General features: G+C 48.6%; 1 protein-coding gene across 14 annotated transcripts in view; it reads left to right on the top strand.

Annotated features, from left to right (window-relative positions):
- The window catches only part of PTK2B (protein tyrosine kinase 2 beta), a 123,120-nt gene that overhangs the window by 84,970 nt on the left and 22,428 nt on the right, over positions 1-15,722 (top strand). For 10 of the 14 annotated variants that reach the window (XM_014843298.3, XM_044766859.2, XM_070505160.1 and 7 more), the window contains exons 3-13: positions 1,921-2,099; positions 2,626-2,713; positions 3,928-4,007; positions 11,277-11,339; positions 11,530-11,584; positions 12,033-12,173; positions 12,566-12,640; positions 13,299-13,400; positions 14,158-14,275; positions 14,877-14,916; positions 15,355-15,401. In XM_014843298.3, the coding sequence (XP_014698784.1) occupies positions 1,921-2,099; positions 2,626-2,713; positions 3,928-4,007; positions 11,277-11,339; positions 11,530-11,584; positions 12,033-12,173; positions 12,566-12,640; positions 13,299-13,400; positions 14,158-14,275; positions 14,877-14,916; positions 15,355-15,401 (988 nt within the window). Of the gene's footprint in view, positions 1-1,920; positions 2,100-2,625; positions 2,714-3,927; positions 4,008-6,498; positions 6,510-11,273; positions 11,340-11,529; positions 11,585-12,032; positions 12,174-12,565; positions 12,641-13,298; positions 13,401-14,157; positions 14,276-14,876; positions 14,917-15,354; positions 15,402-15,722 lie in introns of those variants that run through there. The other 4 variants (XM_070505161.1, XM_070505163.1, XM_014843302.3 and 1 more) reach the window with 2 other exon arrangements.

The following is a 15,722-nucleotide window of genomic DNA, read 5'->3' as shown; positions in this document are numbered from 1 at the left end:
TTGGGAACAGGTGGTGGAAGAGATGAAGCAAGAATGGCAGAATTGGTAATCATTGCAGCTGGGTGATGTGTACACAGGGGTTTATTGTACTATTCTATTGACTTCTGTTTACTTCACGTATATTTGAAATTTTCCATAATTTCAGGGGTCCCAGCCCTGGGGAAATTAGGCACAGGCCAGATAAGTTTCAGGTGGGTCAGGGAAGGCTCTAAGTTTAAAAACACCAGAGGCTGAGACTCCAAGTGGGCTCAGGAGTGATGTGGGGGCTCTGGATAACATAATAGGATGACCGAGTGGCCAGAGGAGTACAGAGGGTCAGTGGCAGGAGAAATGGGTGAGAATAATGACAAAATGGCCAGCTTCACAGCCTTGAGCTCTTCTTGTTTGCATCCCTCTCACTGTAGGTACCACTGATCACAGCGTTCGTCCCCATCCCAGGACGGGTCACAGTTGTGATTCCTGTGCTGATTTGCTACAACTGTTAATGTGTGCACTCTGTGCCTCCGTCTCGCCATCCATCTCACGGAGCCATAGCTGATTGCTGCGATGGGCATGTGCTTTCCTAATGGCGAAGGGATTTTTCAGGCTTAGGGTCTTTTAGCTTCACAACTCTGTGGAGTTGAAGAGGGCTGGCAGGAGGCAGGGCTGGACCGAAACATGTGGGTGCCCAAGCAGAAGAATTACTTGGTGTTCCTTCAAAACAGTACTATTTAAATAGTAGTTTGACATTTTATTCGTGAAAATAAGAAGAAACTGATTTTCTTCTAAGAAAAATAGTATACCCCTTTCTTTTTGTTCCAATTAAGGAATTGATTACATTTGATTTACTAAATTAGACAATTTCTGTTACAAGAACATAGAATCTAAATAATGCAGTGTCACTCTTCTTCCTGGTCAGACAGCAACCCACTGTGCACTGTTCAGTCTCTAGGCTGGTTGTGTGTGGGCCTGGTGGCATGCACACTGCAGAGATGCTCAACAGAGTTGGGCCGGTGCCTGCGAGTGTTTAAGTTTGCCTTTGAGGGTACTCTCTACTCCATCGGGAGTGGGCTCGGTTCACCAGTTATGTGTGGAATTGCATGAGAAACCTGAGTTAAACTGGAACCAGTGTGACTCAGAACCAGGCAGGGCCTTATAAATGGGCCTCCAGGCAGCTGCCCAACGGGCCTCCTCTTAATCCAGCTCTGGCTCTAGGCCAGGAAGCCATGGCATCAGGCTGTGGGGCAGGCTCACCTCTGGTCAGCAAGAAAGCGGGAATAAGGAAGACACCTAATTTCTTGTCAACACTCTATTTCCTGTGGCCATGTTTCTTATGTGGGAACTGTGCCACTTAATCCCTTAATATGAGTCCTGTCCTTCTGTCTTGCTCAGTTCCACTATCCCACGAAGCAGCTTAGCCGAGTAAAAATCCTCAGAGACCACCAGCCCAGAGTTCAAAATCCCAGCTTAATTCCATGAGCTGAGTAACCTACATGAATTTCCTCATCAGCCAGATGGGGATATAACATCTACTTCCCTGTGTGTAGATTCAATTCAAAGTGCCTGCTACAGACCCTCAATAATGATGGCTAAACTGGAAACCATTCAAAGGGTGCTTTTTACATGACAGGTGCTCAGTAATTATTAATTGGGTTTAGTGGGAATGAAATGCAGAAGCACAGAATTCAAGGTCTTTGCCTCGCTGCATCTTTTCCTTCACTTCTGCTCTCCCCTCTCAGTTCCTCTGTCTCTGTCTTGTTTTGCCAATTTGTTCATTCATCAGATAGAGCCCACTATACTCTAAGCCTTGTACTAAGTGCTAGAGAATCAGAGATAAATAAAACATTAAGGTGGAACCCCACCCTAGAGAATCACACTCTCGGGGGCTGCATGAGGACCGTGGGGCACCCCTGAGTCATATCCCTCTCTTCTCCTCTGTAGGAGGTCATTGCCTCCATCCTGCTGAGTGGGCGGATCGGGCCCAACATCCAGCTGGCTGAGTGCTATGGGCTGAGGCTGAAGCACATGAAGTCGGATGAGATCCACTGGCTGCACCCGCAGATGACGGTGGGTGAGGTGCAGGACAAGTATGAGTGTCTACACATGGAAGCCGAGTGGAGGTAGGAGAGGAGCCCTGGGCTCTTAAATGGGGGGAGATGAGTAGGGAGTGGGGAGGCCCTGGGAGGTCCTTCCTTGAAGCACTTCCCAACCTCTGAGAACATTCTGGAAAATCTGATTGGCATTTTATGTTTAGTCCTCCTGCAACATCCAATGGATGTATTTGCCAAGGCCTAACATAGGCTCACAGCACATCCGCTTCTCAGGGTAGATACCCAGGAACGTCCCCAATCAGGATGCTGTTGGTGCTATGGAGGAGGAACAGAAGGGTGGGAAGATGGAGAGCCAGGCCAAAGGCTGGTTTGTGAACCTAAGGAAAACAGCTGCCATAAGGAAGAAGAGATGGAGAGTCACGACTAGCACTGATCACCCCCTGTGGGCCTCCCCTCTGTCTTCCATGATCCTCCACCCACCCACAGAGGAGGGAGAGAAGGAGCAAGTGCTAAGTCGGTGGCCAGGAGCCCCATGGGCAGCCCTTTGCTTGACCAGCTTCCCTGTGTCAACCAGACTCTGAATTTCCTGTCCCAGGTATGACCTTCAAATCCGCTACTTGCCCGAGGACTTCATGGAGAGCCTGAAAGAAGATAGGACCACACTGCTTTATTTTTACCAACAGGTAAAAGTACTTTATCTTCCTGTCCCCAGGGTCATATTACACAACCTCTCCTAGGGAACAGGAAAGACAAAGCCCAGATTTTGGAGACCCCAGTCCAGGAAACTTCTCTTGGGGACATTCTGTGGTCCCTGGTCAGCTGTCCAACCCTGCTTCTCTCACAGATAATCGAGTGCTGGCTCACCCCACCCATATGCATAGCTCCTCTTGGACTTTCCTAGTGGCTGTTTACTGCCCAGGAGACCTGGCTGCTGAAGCAGTCAGAGCAGGTCCAAAGAGAAGGTGGCGGTTTTAGCACACAGGCTCTGCCATCTCACACAGCTGGTTTCAGCCCAGCTGTGCCACCTACTGACCTGGCATCCCCAGCAACCTAATTGACCTGCGTGAAGCTGTTTCCTTTTCTATAAAATGGGGATGATATTAATATTACCTACTTTATAGGGTTGTTGTGAGGATCATATGCTATCATTAGTAGTGTGCTAGTAAAACAGCTCTCTGAAGAAAAAATCCCTGATTTGTAGCACATGTCAATTTCCACGGTGTAAGTACTCCCACCATGGCCTATTTCAAACTAACAATATGACGTCAATCAGCTGCCGAAATTTCGGAAAATTTAATAACTGGCATTCATAAGCTGTTTCTATCTGCTCCAACACACCCCTGGCTATGATGCACATAAAGTGCACAGGACCTGACACGGAGGGAAAGCCGAGTCAGTGTGAGCCGCCATCGTTATGCTCTTAGCTCCCTCCTGCGTCTCCCTCCTGGTTTGCTGGAGACCAAGCCAGACTTTTCTTGTACAGTAGATGACATCTGTCACTACTTACCAACAAGGCTTTGCATAAATTCCTGACCCCTCCCAAAAATCTCAGTTTCCTTATCTCCAGAGTGAGGGTCGGGGAGGGGATTCTGAACTCCTGCCTCACAGAGCTGTGAGAGGACATGTCTGAAAGTACCTCAAAAACCTGAAGGCCACGGCATGTGGAGGCATGATGGGCCCTGCCTGGGGCTCTGGAGGGCAGCAGAGGCAGACCGGAGGGCAAGCCTCCCCACTTCTTCTCTCCATCTTCCCATCCACATTTGCGTGTGGTGGGGTGCATGAGAGAGAGCTTAGGGCGGCAGGATGGTGTTTGAGGCACCTGCCGTCTCCTGGGGCCTCTGCTCAGAGAAATGAACAATGAGGGGTGGATCTGAACCTTGGCCTTCCTCCCCACCAGCTCCGGAATGACTACATGCAGCGCTACGCCAGCAAGGTCAGCGAGGGCATGGCCCTACAGCTGGGCTGCCTGGAGCTCAGGTATGTGGCCTCTAGGCCTCCCCTCCTGTGCTAGGCTCTTGGCCTGCTCCAACTCTCCTGCAGGGTGGGAAGCAAGAGGGGGTGTGTGAGAGCTGGAAGGGGACAAGTGATGGTGACAGAGGAGAAGGCCCTGATGATAGAAGTGCCAGCTCCCTCTCTGGTTAATGTCTCCTGTCTTCCTGTGGATACCGTGCTCTTTTCTCCAGGCTGCCTGCTTTTTCCATCTCTCTGCCATTCAAGAGATTCAGTAAATGTTTCTTTGAGCACTAGGCGAGGCTCTGGAAGACTTTCGAATGTTGGGATTTCCATCTGTATTGTTCACTGCTGTCTCTAGCTCCAATAGGCACTAATTACAGTATGGAATTAGCAAATCATCCAGAGATGCCTTCAAACTTACGGTGTTTTGGAGGTGACAGTGTGTGTATAATTGATCATAGTACAAGGCAGAATGAAAATGTGCCAAACAGACATACATATAGGAGCCATTGATCCTGCCTGAGGGCATTGGGAAGAGGGGGTTTGAACTGCTCCAGGAAGGAGGAAAATTTCCCTGGGTAGATAATGGGGAGTTGGAGGTGGGGGAGTGTGCATTCTGGGCTCAAGGCTCAGTGGAAGGAAAAGAACAGACTGAAGGATGGTGGGGGATGAGCTTGGGGAGGTAATTTAGAGCTGATGGTGGAAGACTTTGAGTGACAGTCCTAGAAAGAGGCCTCATTCTTGGCTTTCGGGAGCATTTGTGGTGGAGGGGGGTGATGCCAGACCTGTGCTCTAGCACTTTCTTGCCCAAAGCAGTGCCATTCAGTTTCGCCATCCCTCAACATCAACCCGCCCTTTGCAACCTCCCATCACCTTTTCTGTACCTTTTCTCTGTCTTAGAACAGTGGTTCCAAAATCTGGTTGCGAGTCATAATCACCTGGGATCTTATTAAACTAGAGGTTCCCTAGCCCCTCCCTTGGAAACCAAGTTAGTCAAGCCGGTGACTTTAGGATACACGTTTTTTGACAAGCGCCCCAGGGGATTTAGATACAGGTGTCCTCCTATGAGTTGATGGAAGGACTTTCAGGACCATGGTCAGGGAAACTTTCAGGAAGGATTACTTCTGGGTTGCTGGAACGGTGGTCCCAGGGTGAGTCCTGACCCTGTCTGTGACCTTAAAGTTACAGAGAGTAGAACTCTGCTGTTGCTCTGCAGAGTTGGAGGTCACTGAGGAGTTCTGTCTCCTAGAACTCCTGGGTCTAAGAGATATTGCTGGGAGGTCCCCAGGGAGGGCCATGGGATGGGAAAGGGAGGCTCCCACTTTTGTGACAGAATAAGTCAAGGACAGCCTTGGAGGGCTCCTCACTGCTTTCCCACTTGGTGACTCTGTCTTAGCAAAGGAACACTGGAGTCCTCTGAGCAGAGGACATCTGCAGCCCGTGATGCAGTTGGAGGACAGACCACCTTGCCGCAGTCAGTGGTGGTCCTGGGAGTTGTGTGCTTGTGGATCAGGGGCTGTCTGGGAAGCTTACTTTACTACATGTGTCCTCTTATTTATGCCTTCCAGGACCACTGCATCTCCTTTAACCTGCATCGCATCTCACAGTCTCCTCTGCCCTCGGAACTTAGTTTCAGAAGCTTCCCTTTCCCTTTTATTCATGGATCTCAGACCTAGGACTCTAGTATCGCCTTGAAACTCCAATCATTTAAGTCACCTGTCAAAATATCATCACTTATAGTGGTAAAATAGTGGCATAGAGAAGACCTATTAGCATTCTAGATCATGTTCTTATTTCCTCAAATCATTGCCAAACTATTATTGGTCATAATAATAATAACTATTATTACTTTGCACCAAACACTGTGTTAAATGCTCTGGAGGACCCAGTGGGTCATCAGACATGGCTCCGTTTAGAGTCTTGTCAGGAGCAGACAGTCTGTGGCGTCTGCTGTCTTGTCAACTCGGGATTATTCCAAAAGCCAGCTTGTTTTATGACAGAGACGCATTGTTTCAGGGCTCCCGAGTCTGCAGAAGAAAGTCAGATAAATCTTCCTTTTCTTGTGGGTTGACCTTTGAGGTCTAGGTTATATGATGTTAGAGGGAGGATGTGGGAAACGCCTATTTCGTATGCTTAATAGAAGATTTTCAAGCCCATAATTTTTAAAGTTGAATACAAAGCTATACATTGTCATGGACTATTTTAAAGTCAAGTTATGACTGTTTCTCACCAAAAGAGATAGATACATTTCTGAAAATCAAAGCATAATGCAGAATTTTCCAGGGCTGTGCCTTTTTTCCTGAAAAGTTTCTGATGTCTTCTTAACATCATTGCCTGTGTCACCTGCCTACAGATATATGGTGTCTCCAGAAAAGTAAACGTATTCTTTCCTGGCTAAAAAAGAAGTATGATATGTGCACAAGATAGGAGGTTAGCAAGATGAATCCTCGATGGACTCAGTTCATATGGAGGAGCAATTGAGCATAACACTGAACAGCAAAGGGTCTGACTGGGCTGCCTGGAGCTGCATCTGGGTCTTCCATTTACTGGGCAAGTCACTTAACCTCTCTGTGCCTCAGTGCCTTCATCTGTAAAATGGAATGATAACAATAGTAGCAACTTACGGGATTGTTATGAGGGATGAAAGAGTCAATGTATTTAATGTACTTAGGAAAATGATAGGGACAGAGCTATTCAACAGTTATTCATTATTTGTACTAATTATTTTTTTCTCTATACTCTTATTTAGTATTTTTATTTATTTATTTTTAATAGGCTTTATTTTCTAGAGGAGTTTTAGGGTCATAGCAAAATTGAGTGGAAGGTACAGAGATTTCCCATTGACCCTCTGCCCCCACACATGCACAGCCTCCCCCACTATCAACATCCCCACCAGAGTGGTCCATTGGCTACAGTCGATAAACCTGCATTGGTACATCAGTGTCACCCAGAGTCCATGGTTTCCATTAGGGTTCACTCCTGATGTTGTGCATTCTATGGGTTGTGACAAGTATATAATGACATGTGTCCACCATTATAGTATCATATAGGACAGTTTCACTGCCCTAAAAATCCTCTGTTCTCCACCTACTCATCCCTCCTCCCCCCCCAACCCCTGGCAACCACTGATCTTTTTACTGTCTTCATAGTTTTGCCTTTTCCAGAATGTCACATTGTTGCAATCATACCCAATTAATTTTGTATTGATTTATTGGAGGGGCTTTACAAATGCCAAATACATTATTTTATCTGCATGTCCCCCTATAAGTTGAAAATGTGAAATCATGATCCACATGCTAGAAATTAGTACTTGCCCCATACAAGGAACCAAATACCCTCCCCTTCACCTGAGACGGCCGAGACCATTGCCCACCCCCAGCAGAGCCCCAGAAAGCTCTGACCTAAAACTCAGAGTGAATGTGTAACCCAATAATAGTTAAGTAGTAACTGATAAATAGGGTTTAGAGAAAGAGCACTCAGCTTGCTTCAAAAGGCATTTTGTCTCACAGTTAATTTATAAGTGTTGGTGATGAGTTAATATTTTGATTGCTTTTTGGAAGAAAAACACAAAACTGGATTTCGCATAGGTATTTCTTTGCTTTCTGCTGTCCTTACCTGGGTATGCTTGTGCCTTCCCATAGGCGCCCCCTGTCCACCTGGCGTTAGCCAGTCAAAATGGCAGACCTGGGCTGGGGAGAACCAGCCAGGCACTAAAGGGCGCTCCCAGCAGCAGCAGGTGCAGCCTGGTTCAACGATGGCAGTTGGGGCAGGTTGGGGATCATCGGGTGCTCATTGACAGCAGCTGAGATGGGGCTCAGCACAGAAGATTGTGAAGCTCCATCTCTGGGAAGAGCAATACATCTGATAAGCAGTAGTGACTGTTTCTCCTGGACATCCCAATATGTTCAACTGCTCCAAACGTTAGAAACACACAGATCATGACACACTTGAGCGATTAGGCACCTTTGTCAAAGGTACCACAACAACTGAACTTCGGAGCATGAGGGAAGGGCAATCAGTGACTTAGGGAGTGAGTTGGGCCAGCTGGATTTCAAGAGGTTGGGATGACTTAGGTATATTACCTGAGCTTCCTTTTTCCTAATAAAGCATTTTTCCATTCAAGACCTCTTTAATCATTCTCAAATTGCTATTATTTTTCATGTATTTTCATTCCTCATTGTTCATTTCAAAATTTTTTTACCCTTCCATTTAGCCTATCCCAATGTTTTTTTTACTAAGACTTATTTAAATATCCCAGTCCTCAGAATTCTTTCAGCCATCCCTAGTCTCAAAGCTCAGTCATTCACTCATTCATTCAACAATTATCATAAACCAGGAGTGACACTGAGACCGCTGTGGTCTGGGGCGGGGAAGCGGATCTCAATCCCCTCTGTCTGGCACACGCTTCTTGTTCCCCTTTTCAGCCTAGTAAACTCTTCTTTATTTTGGCAGCTTTTGAAAGTTTACTCAGCCAGTGTTGCCTGCTTACCCTCTGCATTCACAGAAAACCTCAGGGCACGCCTGTCAAGTGTTGATAATAAGCAGTATGGCCACAGGCTCTCCCTGCAGAACCAACTCAAAGGTCTCTCCCTCTGGAAGCCGTCCCTTCCCCACGCCCCGCCCACCTGTGCTGCTCTACACCAGCGCGCTGTGCGGATGCATCACGCTGTCCGGAACTGATTGGCTCTTAGGCACTGGATTCTGAAATCCTATTGGATCCTTGAAGTTGGGGTTGGTGCTGCCTCCGCTTGGCACATAATGAGAGCCCAGTACATACTTAGATGAACGGATAACCCGGAAAGACATAAAATCCTCTTCCCTGGAGGACATCTGCCAACATTTATTCTGTTAGAATGAAATAATCGCATACGGCAAGCCAATTTCTTCTGTTACCTGGCAGTACATTTTGCAGCTCACTCAACCTAACGGGAATTGCGGATGGCCACGCTGCCTGTAATCAACACCGCCCAGGCGTGCTCGGAGGCTTTCTAGGAATGGGAGGGCAAGCAGGCACCACTGGCTCGGTAAACTTTCTAAAGCTGCCACGATTGACCATGTGGAAATTCTGGGTCTTCACTGCAAGCAGCCTTCAGGCGGAAGGAGGAGGAGGAAGATCTGCTATTCAGGGGAGAATCCTGGAGAGGCTTCTCATGTCCTATAACTGAATGTCCTCCCTGCTTACCTGTTGTCTGGCTTCCAAAGCACAGATCTGTCCTTAATCAGCCAGAATACTCCCTCTCAAGGAGCGTCTGTGGTCCCGCTCTGTCACACACCCAATAGCAAGAAGTAGAGTTAGGGAGAGCCACTCTTCCTAGTTTCCTAAGTTCTCTCCTTGGATCAAGCTCCTAGGGCTTCTCAACCTCAGCAATAGGGACATTTGGGACTGGATAATTCTTTGTTGCAGGGGGCCATCCTGTGCACTGTAGGATATTTAGCAGCATCCCTGGTCCTGAACTCTACACGTTAGATGCTGGTAGGACCACCGCTCTTCCCAACCAGGTGTGACAACCAAAAGATCTCCAGACATTACCAAATGTTTCCAGGCTGGGGAAAGAGATGCAAAATTGGCTCTGGTTGAAAACCACTGAATTAGACCATTGGTAGGCCATATACTCGAACCACATTTAGTTAGGCCCTCCAACAATCACCTTTACTGAATTGTGCTTCAACGTTATACTATTGGTGTTTACCAAAATTGCAACAGGACAAAGAAAACCATATAAAATTGGCTTCTCATTTTTTTGGTAAAACGAATATTGCAAATATTAGTTTTCCTTTAATCATTGGTTTGCAAACTTTTTAATTTAAGAAATGAAATGCCCATGTTATTGTAAATGTTTCCTCTTGATGAATTATGCACTTAATGAGGTCTGCTACCCTGCTTCCAGGACAACCAACCCCAGGTTTGACACATTCTTTGTCTCATTTATCTCATTGCCTGATTTCTCTCTAGCCCAATTTTATTTAAATATGAAAACTTCATATCCTTACATCTTTTCTTGAAAAGAAATAGGCTACAAATTCATTTCAATATTATAAAATATAATCCACCAATGTTTACTGAGCTGTCATTAAATATTATTAGTCCTTAATACTCATTTTAATGTGCTCTTCCTTGATTCTATAAGAGAAATTTTATATGAGACTTTTTATGTTTTTCTTTCCCTCCATTCCAACTACTGGCATTTGAAAGAACTCGGCCTACCCTGGCTAGAAAGAACCACTTGTCTTATTGTGCCCCTTGTACCACAAAGCTGTTCTTTTCTTTCTTATTCTGACTTTGCATCTCTTTTTCTCATCTGAGTGAAGCAGTTGGAGTACCTGTAATAGAGGATGATGAGCTGGTGTGTGTGTGTGTGTTGGGGGCTGGGAGAAGAGTGGTCTATTTTTTAATCATAGTGAATTGTCTAAATTCATTGCTTTTGAATCATAAGTTATGTGCCTTTCTGCTTATAGTATCAGTAGCATGAAACTGTTCCCAGGTGTGTTTAAGGAGACCTGGGCTAAAGGAACAGTGAGTTACTGTAATCTAAGATCAAGAGTATGACAATGTCTGCAATGGTCGCAGAAATTACTAGACACAGTAATCCACAGTGATCCAGGAAGGGAAGGGAGGATGACACAAGTGAGGACATTGGCTATTTAGTCTCTACTTAAACAACAATTGCTATAAATAAATAGTACATAAAAATCTCCACCAAGACACACATTTTAAGGGGAAATGAGACTTAAAGAATATGTATTTAAAAAATTAATAGTTGTCATTCCCGGTAGTAGGATTATGGATTATTTTTTTTTCTTCTTTTGTTCCATAAGTTATAAAGTTTTCATATGTACTACATTTAACAATTATTTACATGAACACACAACATACACACATATACTATTTCAGAGACAGGAAATGAGGGAAAAAGAAATCACAAAGGGAACCCAGAGCCTAAAGGTGGAGGTGGGTGTTTTCAAGCTGACAGCTTGAATGTTGGCTGCCTTGGGTCATTTGTTTTCAAAGGCCACAGATAGAACTGCTGTTTCCTCCTCTGCTCAAGTCCCAGAGCTGGGCCTCCCAGAGCATAGGGCTGGAGTCTTTCCTAGGAATGAAATTTGCAGGTTTTCCTCTTCTTCATGTTTTTCTAAATATCGAAATTTTTGACTCTCCTAACTTTCTCTCTCCCCATGGTTCCCACATCTGGCAGAGAAAGGGGGCTTCTAGGCCAATGTGTGGGCATTGAGTGATCCAGCTCTGATGGCTTCATTCTCCAGCCATCAGCCTTTCCATGACTTCTTTCTCTCCAGGAGGTTCTTCAAGGACATGCCCCACAATGCACTCGACAAAAAGTCCAACTTCGAGCTCCTAGAGTAAGTCCTGGGACCACCCTGCCTCTCCTCCCTGCTTTTCCTGCTGCCTGGCTTTTCCTACTTGCCCCAGACCAGAGCCTGGCAGGCCCTTCTCCCGGTCCTCAAACCTTCTCACTCTCTCTGATTGGCCAGAAGTCCTGGGTTGGGGATGAGGGAGAGTCAAATGCTGCTTTTTTTCTCCTTCTTCCAGGAAGGAAGTGGGACTGGACCTGTTTTTCCCAAAGCAGATGCAAGAGAACTTAAAGGTGAGGAAACCAGTGGGCGAGGGGCCCAGAAAGACCCCCTCGTGCTGGTCCCCAGGACTGGAGCTAAAAGGACTGGGCTGGGGGTACTCAGGGCAGCCACGGTGTCCATGCTGCCTTGGGTCATCTGGACATGGGACCATTAAATGCATCCAGTGGGCCCTTCCTGTGGCTGGGGATCAGGAAGCCTGGCTCCAGTTCCACATTGGAGGCCAGTTAACTTTGTGGACTGAGCCCTGGGGATGCTCCCTCCCCTGCCTCCCTCTCAGGGCCGTGGGGAGCCTCCCTTGAGACAATAGTTTGCAGCTTTAAGTAACAGATTGCTGCTGCCCTTGTGGCAGAGGCATGGGAACTGTCCTGCAGCAGAGGCAGGCTTTCCGTGAGATCCTAAGGAAGGGATCAGAGCCCCTGGAGGAGCAAGGCCCCACTCACCACTAACCATCTCCCACAGCCCAAGCAGTTCCGGAAGATGATCCAGCAGACGTTCCAGCAGTACGCCTCGCTCAGGGAGGAGGAGTGCGTCATGAAGTTCTTCAACACCCTCGCGGGCTTTGCCAACATCGACCAGGAGACCTATCGCTGTGAACTCATTGTAATGACATGCCCTCCTCACTCTCCCCTGACCTGAATTCCTGGCCTCTTGAGAAAGGGGGCCATGAGGCCTACTTGGGGGCTGGGAAGGGGCTCTGCTTGCTTGTAGGTTCACAAGCAGCACGGCCTCACTGATGGGCCCTAAAATGCAATTAACGTTAATCCACTTGCCCGAGGAAGGGAACTGAAATCTTGGCTCCAACTCTGGATAGGGCGCAGAGTGGGCAGGGTATTGAGCAGGGGGTAATCTGTATGCTAAGGGGTTAAGGATAGAAGGAGCTGAGAGCCCAGGAGACAGTGGCCTGTGTCTAACTTAGTGAGCTTCTTTTCAAGTTTCTGAAGTATGGGGAGTGCAGAGCTGGGGCCACAGTTTCCTCTCTCCTTTTATTCCAGCAAGGTTGGAACATTACTGTGGACCTGGTCATCGGCCCGAAAGGCATCCGCCAGCTGACAAGCCAAGATACAAAGGTAGAGAGAGACGGGGCGGAGTAGGGGACGGGCGGCGGGGCTGGGGGGGGGGGGCGGGGAGGGGGGCAGGGCAGGGTGGGAGGCCCTGCCCAGTCCCAGGCGAAGCTGTCTTCTCCTTCTTCTGCCTCCCACCCTGGCCTGCCTGGTCAGTTCTTCCTGCCCCGTAGCTGAGAGCAGAGAGCCTTGGTATGAGTAGCTATAGACAATGTTTGGGATAGATAACAGCATGGGGACAGATGGTTCTTCACTTCCCTGTGACTATCCCTTGCATGGAGGCTGGGGTGTGGGGATGGTTTGTGGGGAGCAGCACTATTATTGCTCTTCTGGCTCGGAGGAAAGAGTTGCACTTTCACTGGCAAAATGGGGTGATCATTCCCCTGGGAGTCAGAAGACCTGGGTCTAGTCCTGGCTCTACCACCAGCTCGGCATATGACGTTGGGCAAGTCCTGGCTCTCTCCAGACTCATTTTCTTTTCTGCAAAGTGAGGAGCTTGGACTCAATGATCCTTCTAGCCTTAATAGTCATTGATTCTCTCTTCACCCCCCCTGAAAGACTCCCAGTTCCCAGTTCTTCCTTACAACGCCCCCCATACTGACCAGTCTGCATGGCCTGATGCCAGGACTAGGATGGTCTGAAGGGCCCCCCTCTTTTCCTACAGCCCACCTGCCTGGCCGAGTTCAAGCAGATCAAGTCCATCAGGTGCCTGCCCCTGGAGGAGGGCCAGGCAGTACTGCAGTTGGGCATTGAAGGCGCCCCCCAGGTGAGCATCTCTGGGCACCTGAAGTTCTGAAACAACGGGGTGCAGCTGCAAGGTGGGGTTCTTGCTCAGGCCAGCCTGGCCAGGGCAGACAGGAGGCCAGGGCCTCCCTGGCTTCTGGGATCTTGTTCGGAAAACTGCACCTAGTTCTTAGACAAAATACTAGGGTGATGATAAATTATAAGGAAAACATATCAGGAAGCAAAGTTATTTAAAAATATGTTAAGAAAGAAGTTCTTGGGGGAGATTCTTGGAGGGGTCAAGGTGACCAGAAATCAAGGTATAAATCATAGGCCTAACTTTTAACAAGTGAACAATGACTCAGAATCAGGACCTCAGGGACCCGGGGCTTTTTATGGGTGGAAGAATAAGAGAGACCTCAGACTGCAAACAGATTGTCCATCTCTCCGTCATCTATCTGTCCCCTGCCTCACTCCCTCCCTCTTCCCTTTTCTCAGTTTGAGCAGCTAGAGGGTACAAGGCATTGTGCTGTGTATGCACTCAGAGACCAAAACAAGTCAGACCTGGAGCTGGCCTTCCTAGCGTTTAGGGACCGTCAGTGGGAGGGATGACAAGAGCGCCCCCTGGTGGCTATAGAGAATGCAAGCAAAGCCCCACAGGAGGGAGCTGATGGATTCGGGGAAGTGGGTGGGTGGCAGAGTCCTGCTCCTTCTGAATGTGCAGTGTCTTCTGCAGTCCTCTGGGGTAGACTCTAGCCAAGGCTCTGGGGTCTCATCCTTGGCCGGTCTCTTCTCTGCAGTCCTTGTCCATCAAAACCTCCTCTCTGGCAGAGGCTGAGAACATGGCTGACCTCATAGACGGTTACTGCCGGCTGCAGGGGGAGCACAAAGGCTCTCTCATCATTCATCCCAAGAAAGGTGCGTTTCCACTCAAAGGTAAAATGGCCCGATGGCAGGTGGCAGCACAGCTGAGCCAAGCCCTGAGGCAGAGTGGGAGAAGCTAAGCCATTGACCAATGTATGAATGAAGAGGTTTGGAAGTGTGGGGAGGTGCTCACCCAGCCCCACCTGACACAAGGCTCCCCGAGGTCCTATCCCGGGTCCTCAGCTCCAGGCCTCAGCCCTGTCTGTCTCCCCTGGCCCTGCTAGCCGAGGGTGACATGGGTGCCAGCTCCTGGAGAAGAGGGCTTTGCAGTCCCCGGAAGATCAGAGCTATTGCTAGAACATGACTGGTCCCTCCCCTGTGGGTGTGTCTGTTTGGTGGGTGGGATCAGGAAGGAGGGAGCTTCCCGGAAGTCCAGAGGGCTGGAACATGTGGATGTGTCAAGAGGAAGCCCAAGAATTTCTTCTACAAAGAGGATTCCAGTTCAGGCCAAAGCCGACCCAGCTCCACTCTGACTGTCAGAGAGCACAGAGTAGCAGGGAGGGGGCTCCCTGGTGTTGGCTCCTTGGGGCAGTGGGGTGAGTCATCCCTCCAGGACCCTGTGTCCCAGCTCCGCCTCTTCCTCCCCTCTCCCCAGATGGTGAGAAGCGGAACAGCCTGCCCCAGATCCCGGTGCTGTGAGTACAACTGGAAGGCTGGGAACAGCCCCTGGGCTCAGTCTATGTCTGCCCCAGAGAAGGCAGAACAAACAGGGAGCCTCTCCCCCGTAGTTTCTGGTTTCCGGGCCCCAGGGGAGAACACTGGAACCCCAGTATTTCACAAGTGGTGATTTCTCACCAATAAACTTCTCCCAGTAAATTCTTGCAGAGAATTTGTGCCCTTGGCATCATCTTAGGGGGCACTGCTGCTGTCCTCTCCCTCCTGCCCCCCACAGCCTGGGCCATGCTTCCATGTTGTTGCCATCAGGACAGGCTGCTCCTCCAGACAGGCAGGGGGCACAGTGCAGCCCGCCCTCCAGGCACGGTGGGTGGGAGAGGGTGGGCGGAGGCTGCCCTGGGGGAGCGTTGCCAGGCTCTGAGCTCACTTGGCTCCTGCCCTCCCATCTCCTCCTACAGGAACCTGGAGACTCAGCGGTCCCGCCTCTCAGAAAGCTGTAGCATAGGTGAGCCTGCCCGCCTGCCATCTTCCTCCTGCACCCAGAGGACTCTCTTCCACCTGCTCTTGTGACATCGTCAAGGATTCCCTCGAAGTTACAGAAAAATGAACTTTCCCTATGACCTCTCAATGATGGCTTAAGATATTATTAATCATAATAGCTAACATGTATCGAACAGTTCATACAGGACACCATGTTTGTCTCAGTCAGCTCAGGCTGCCATAACAAAATACCACAGGCTGAGTGGGTGGCTTAAAGGACAGACATTGTTTCTCACAGTTGTGGAGACTGAAAGGTCTGAGATCAAGGTGCCAGCATGGTCAGGTC

This window comes from Equus asinus, chromosome 3, assembly GCF_041296235.1.
Source record: "Equus asinus isolate D_3611 breed Donkey chromosome 3, EquAss-T2T_v2, whole genome shotgun sequence".
NCBI classification, from domain to species: Eukaryota; Metazoa; Chordata; class Mammalia; order Perissodactyla; family Equidae; genus Equus; species Equus asinus.
The sequence above is the reverse complement of the archived record's forward strand: the minus strand, read 5'-3'. Positions and strand labels throughout refer to the sequence as shown.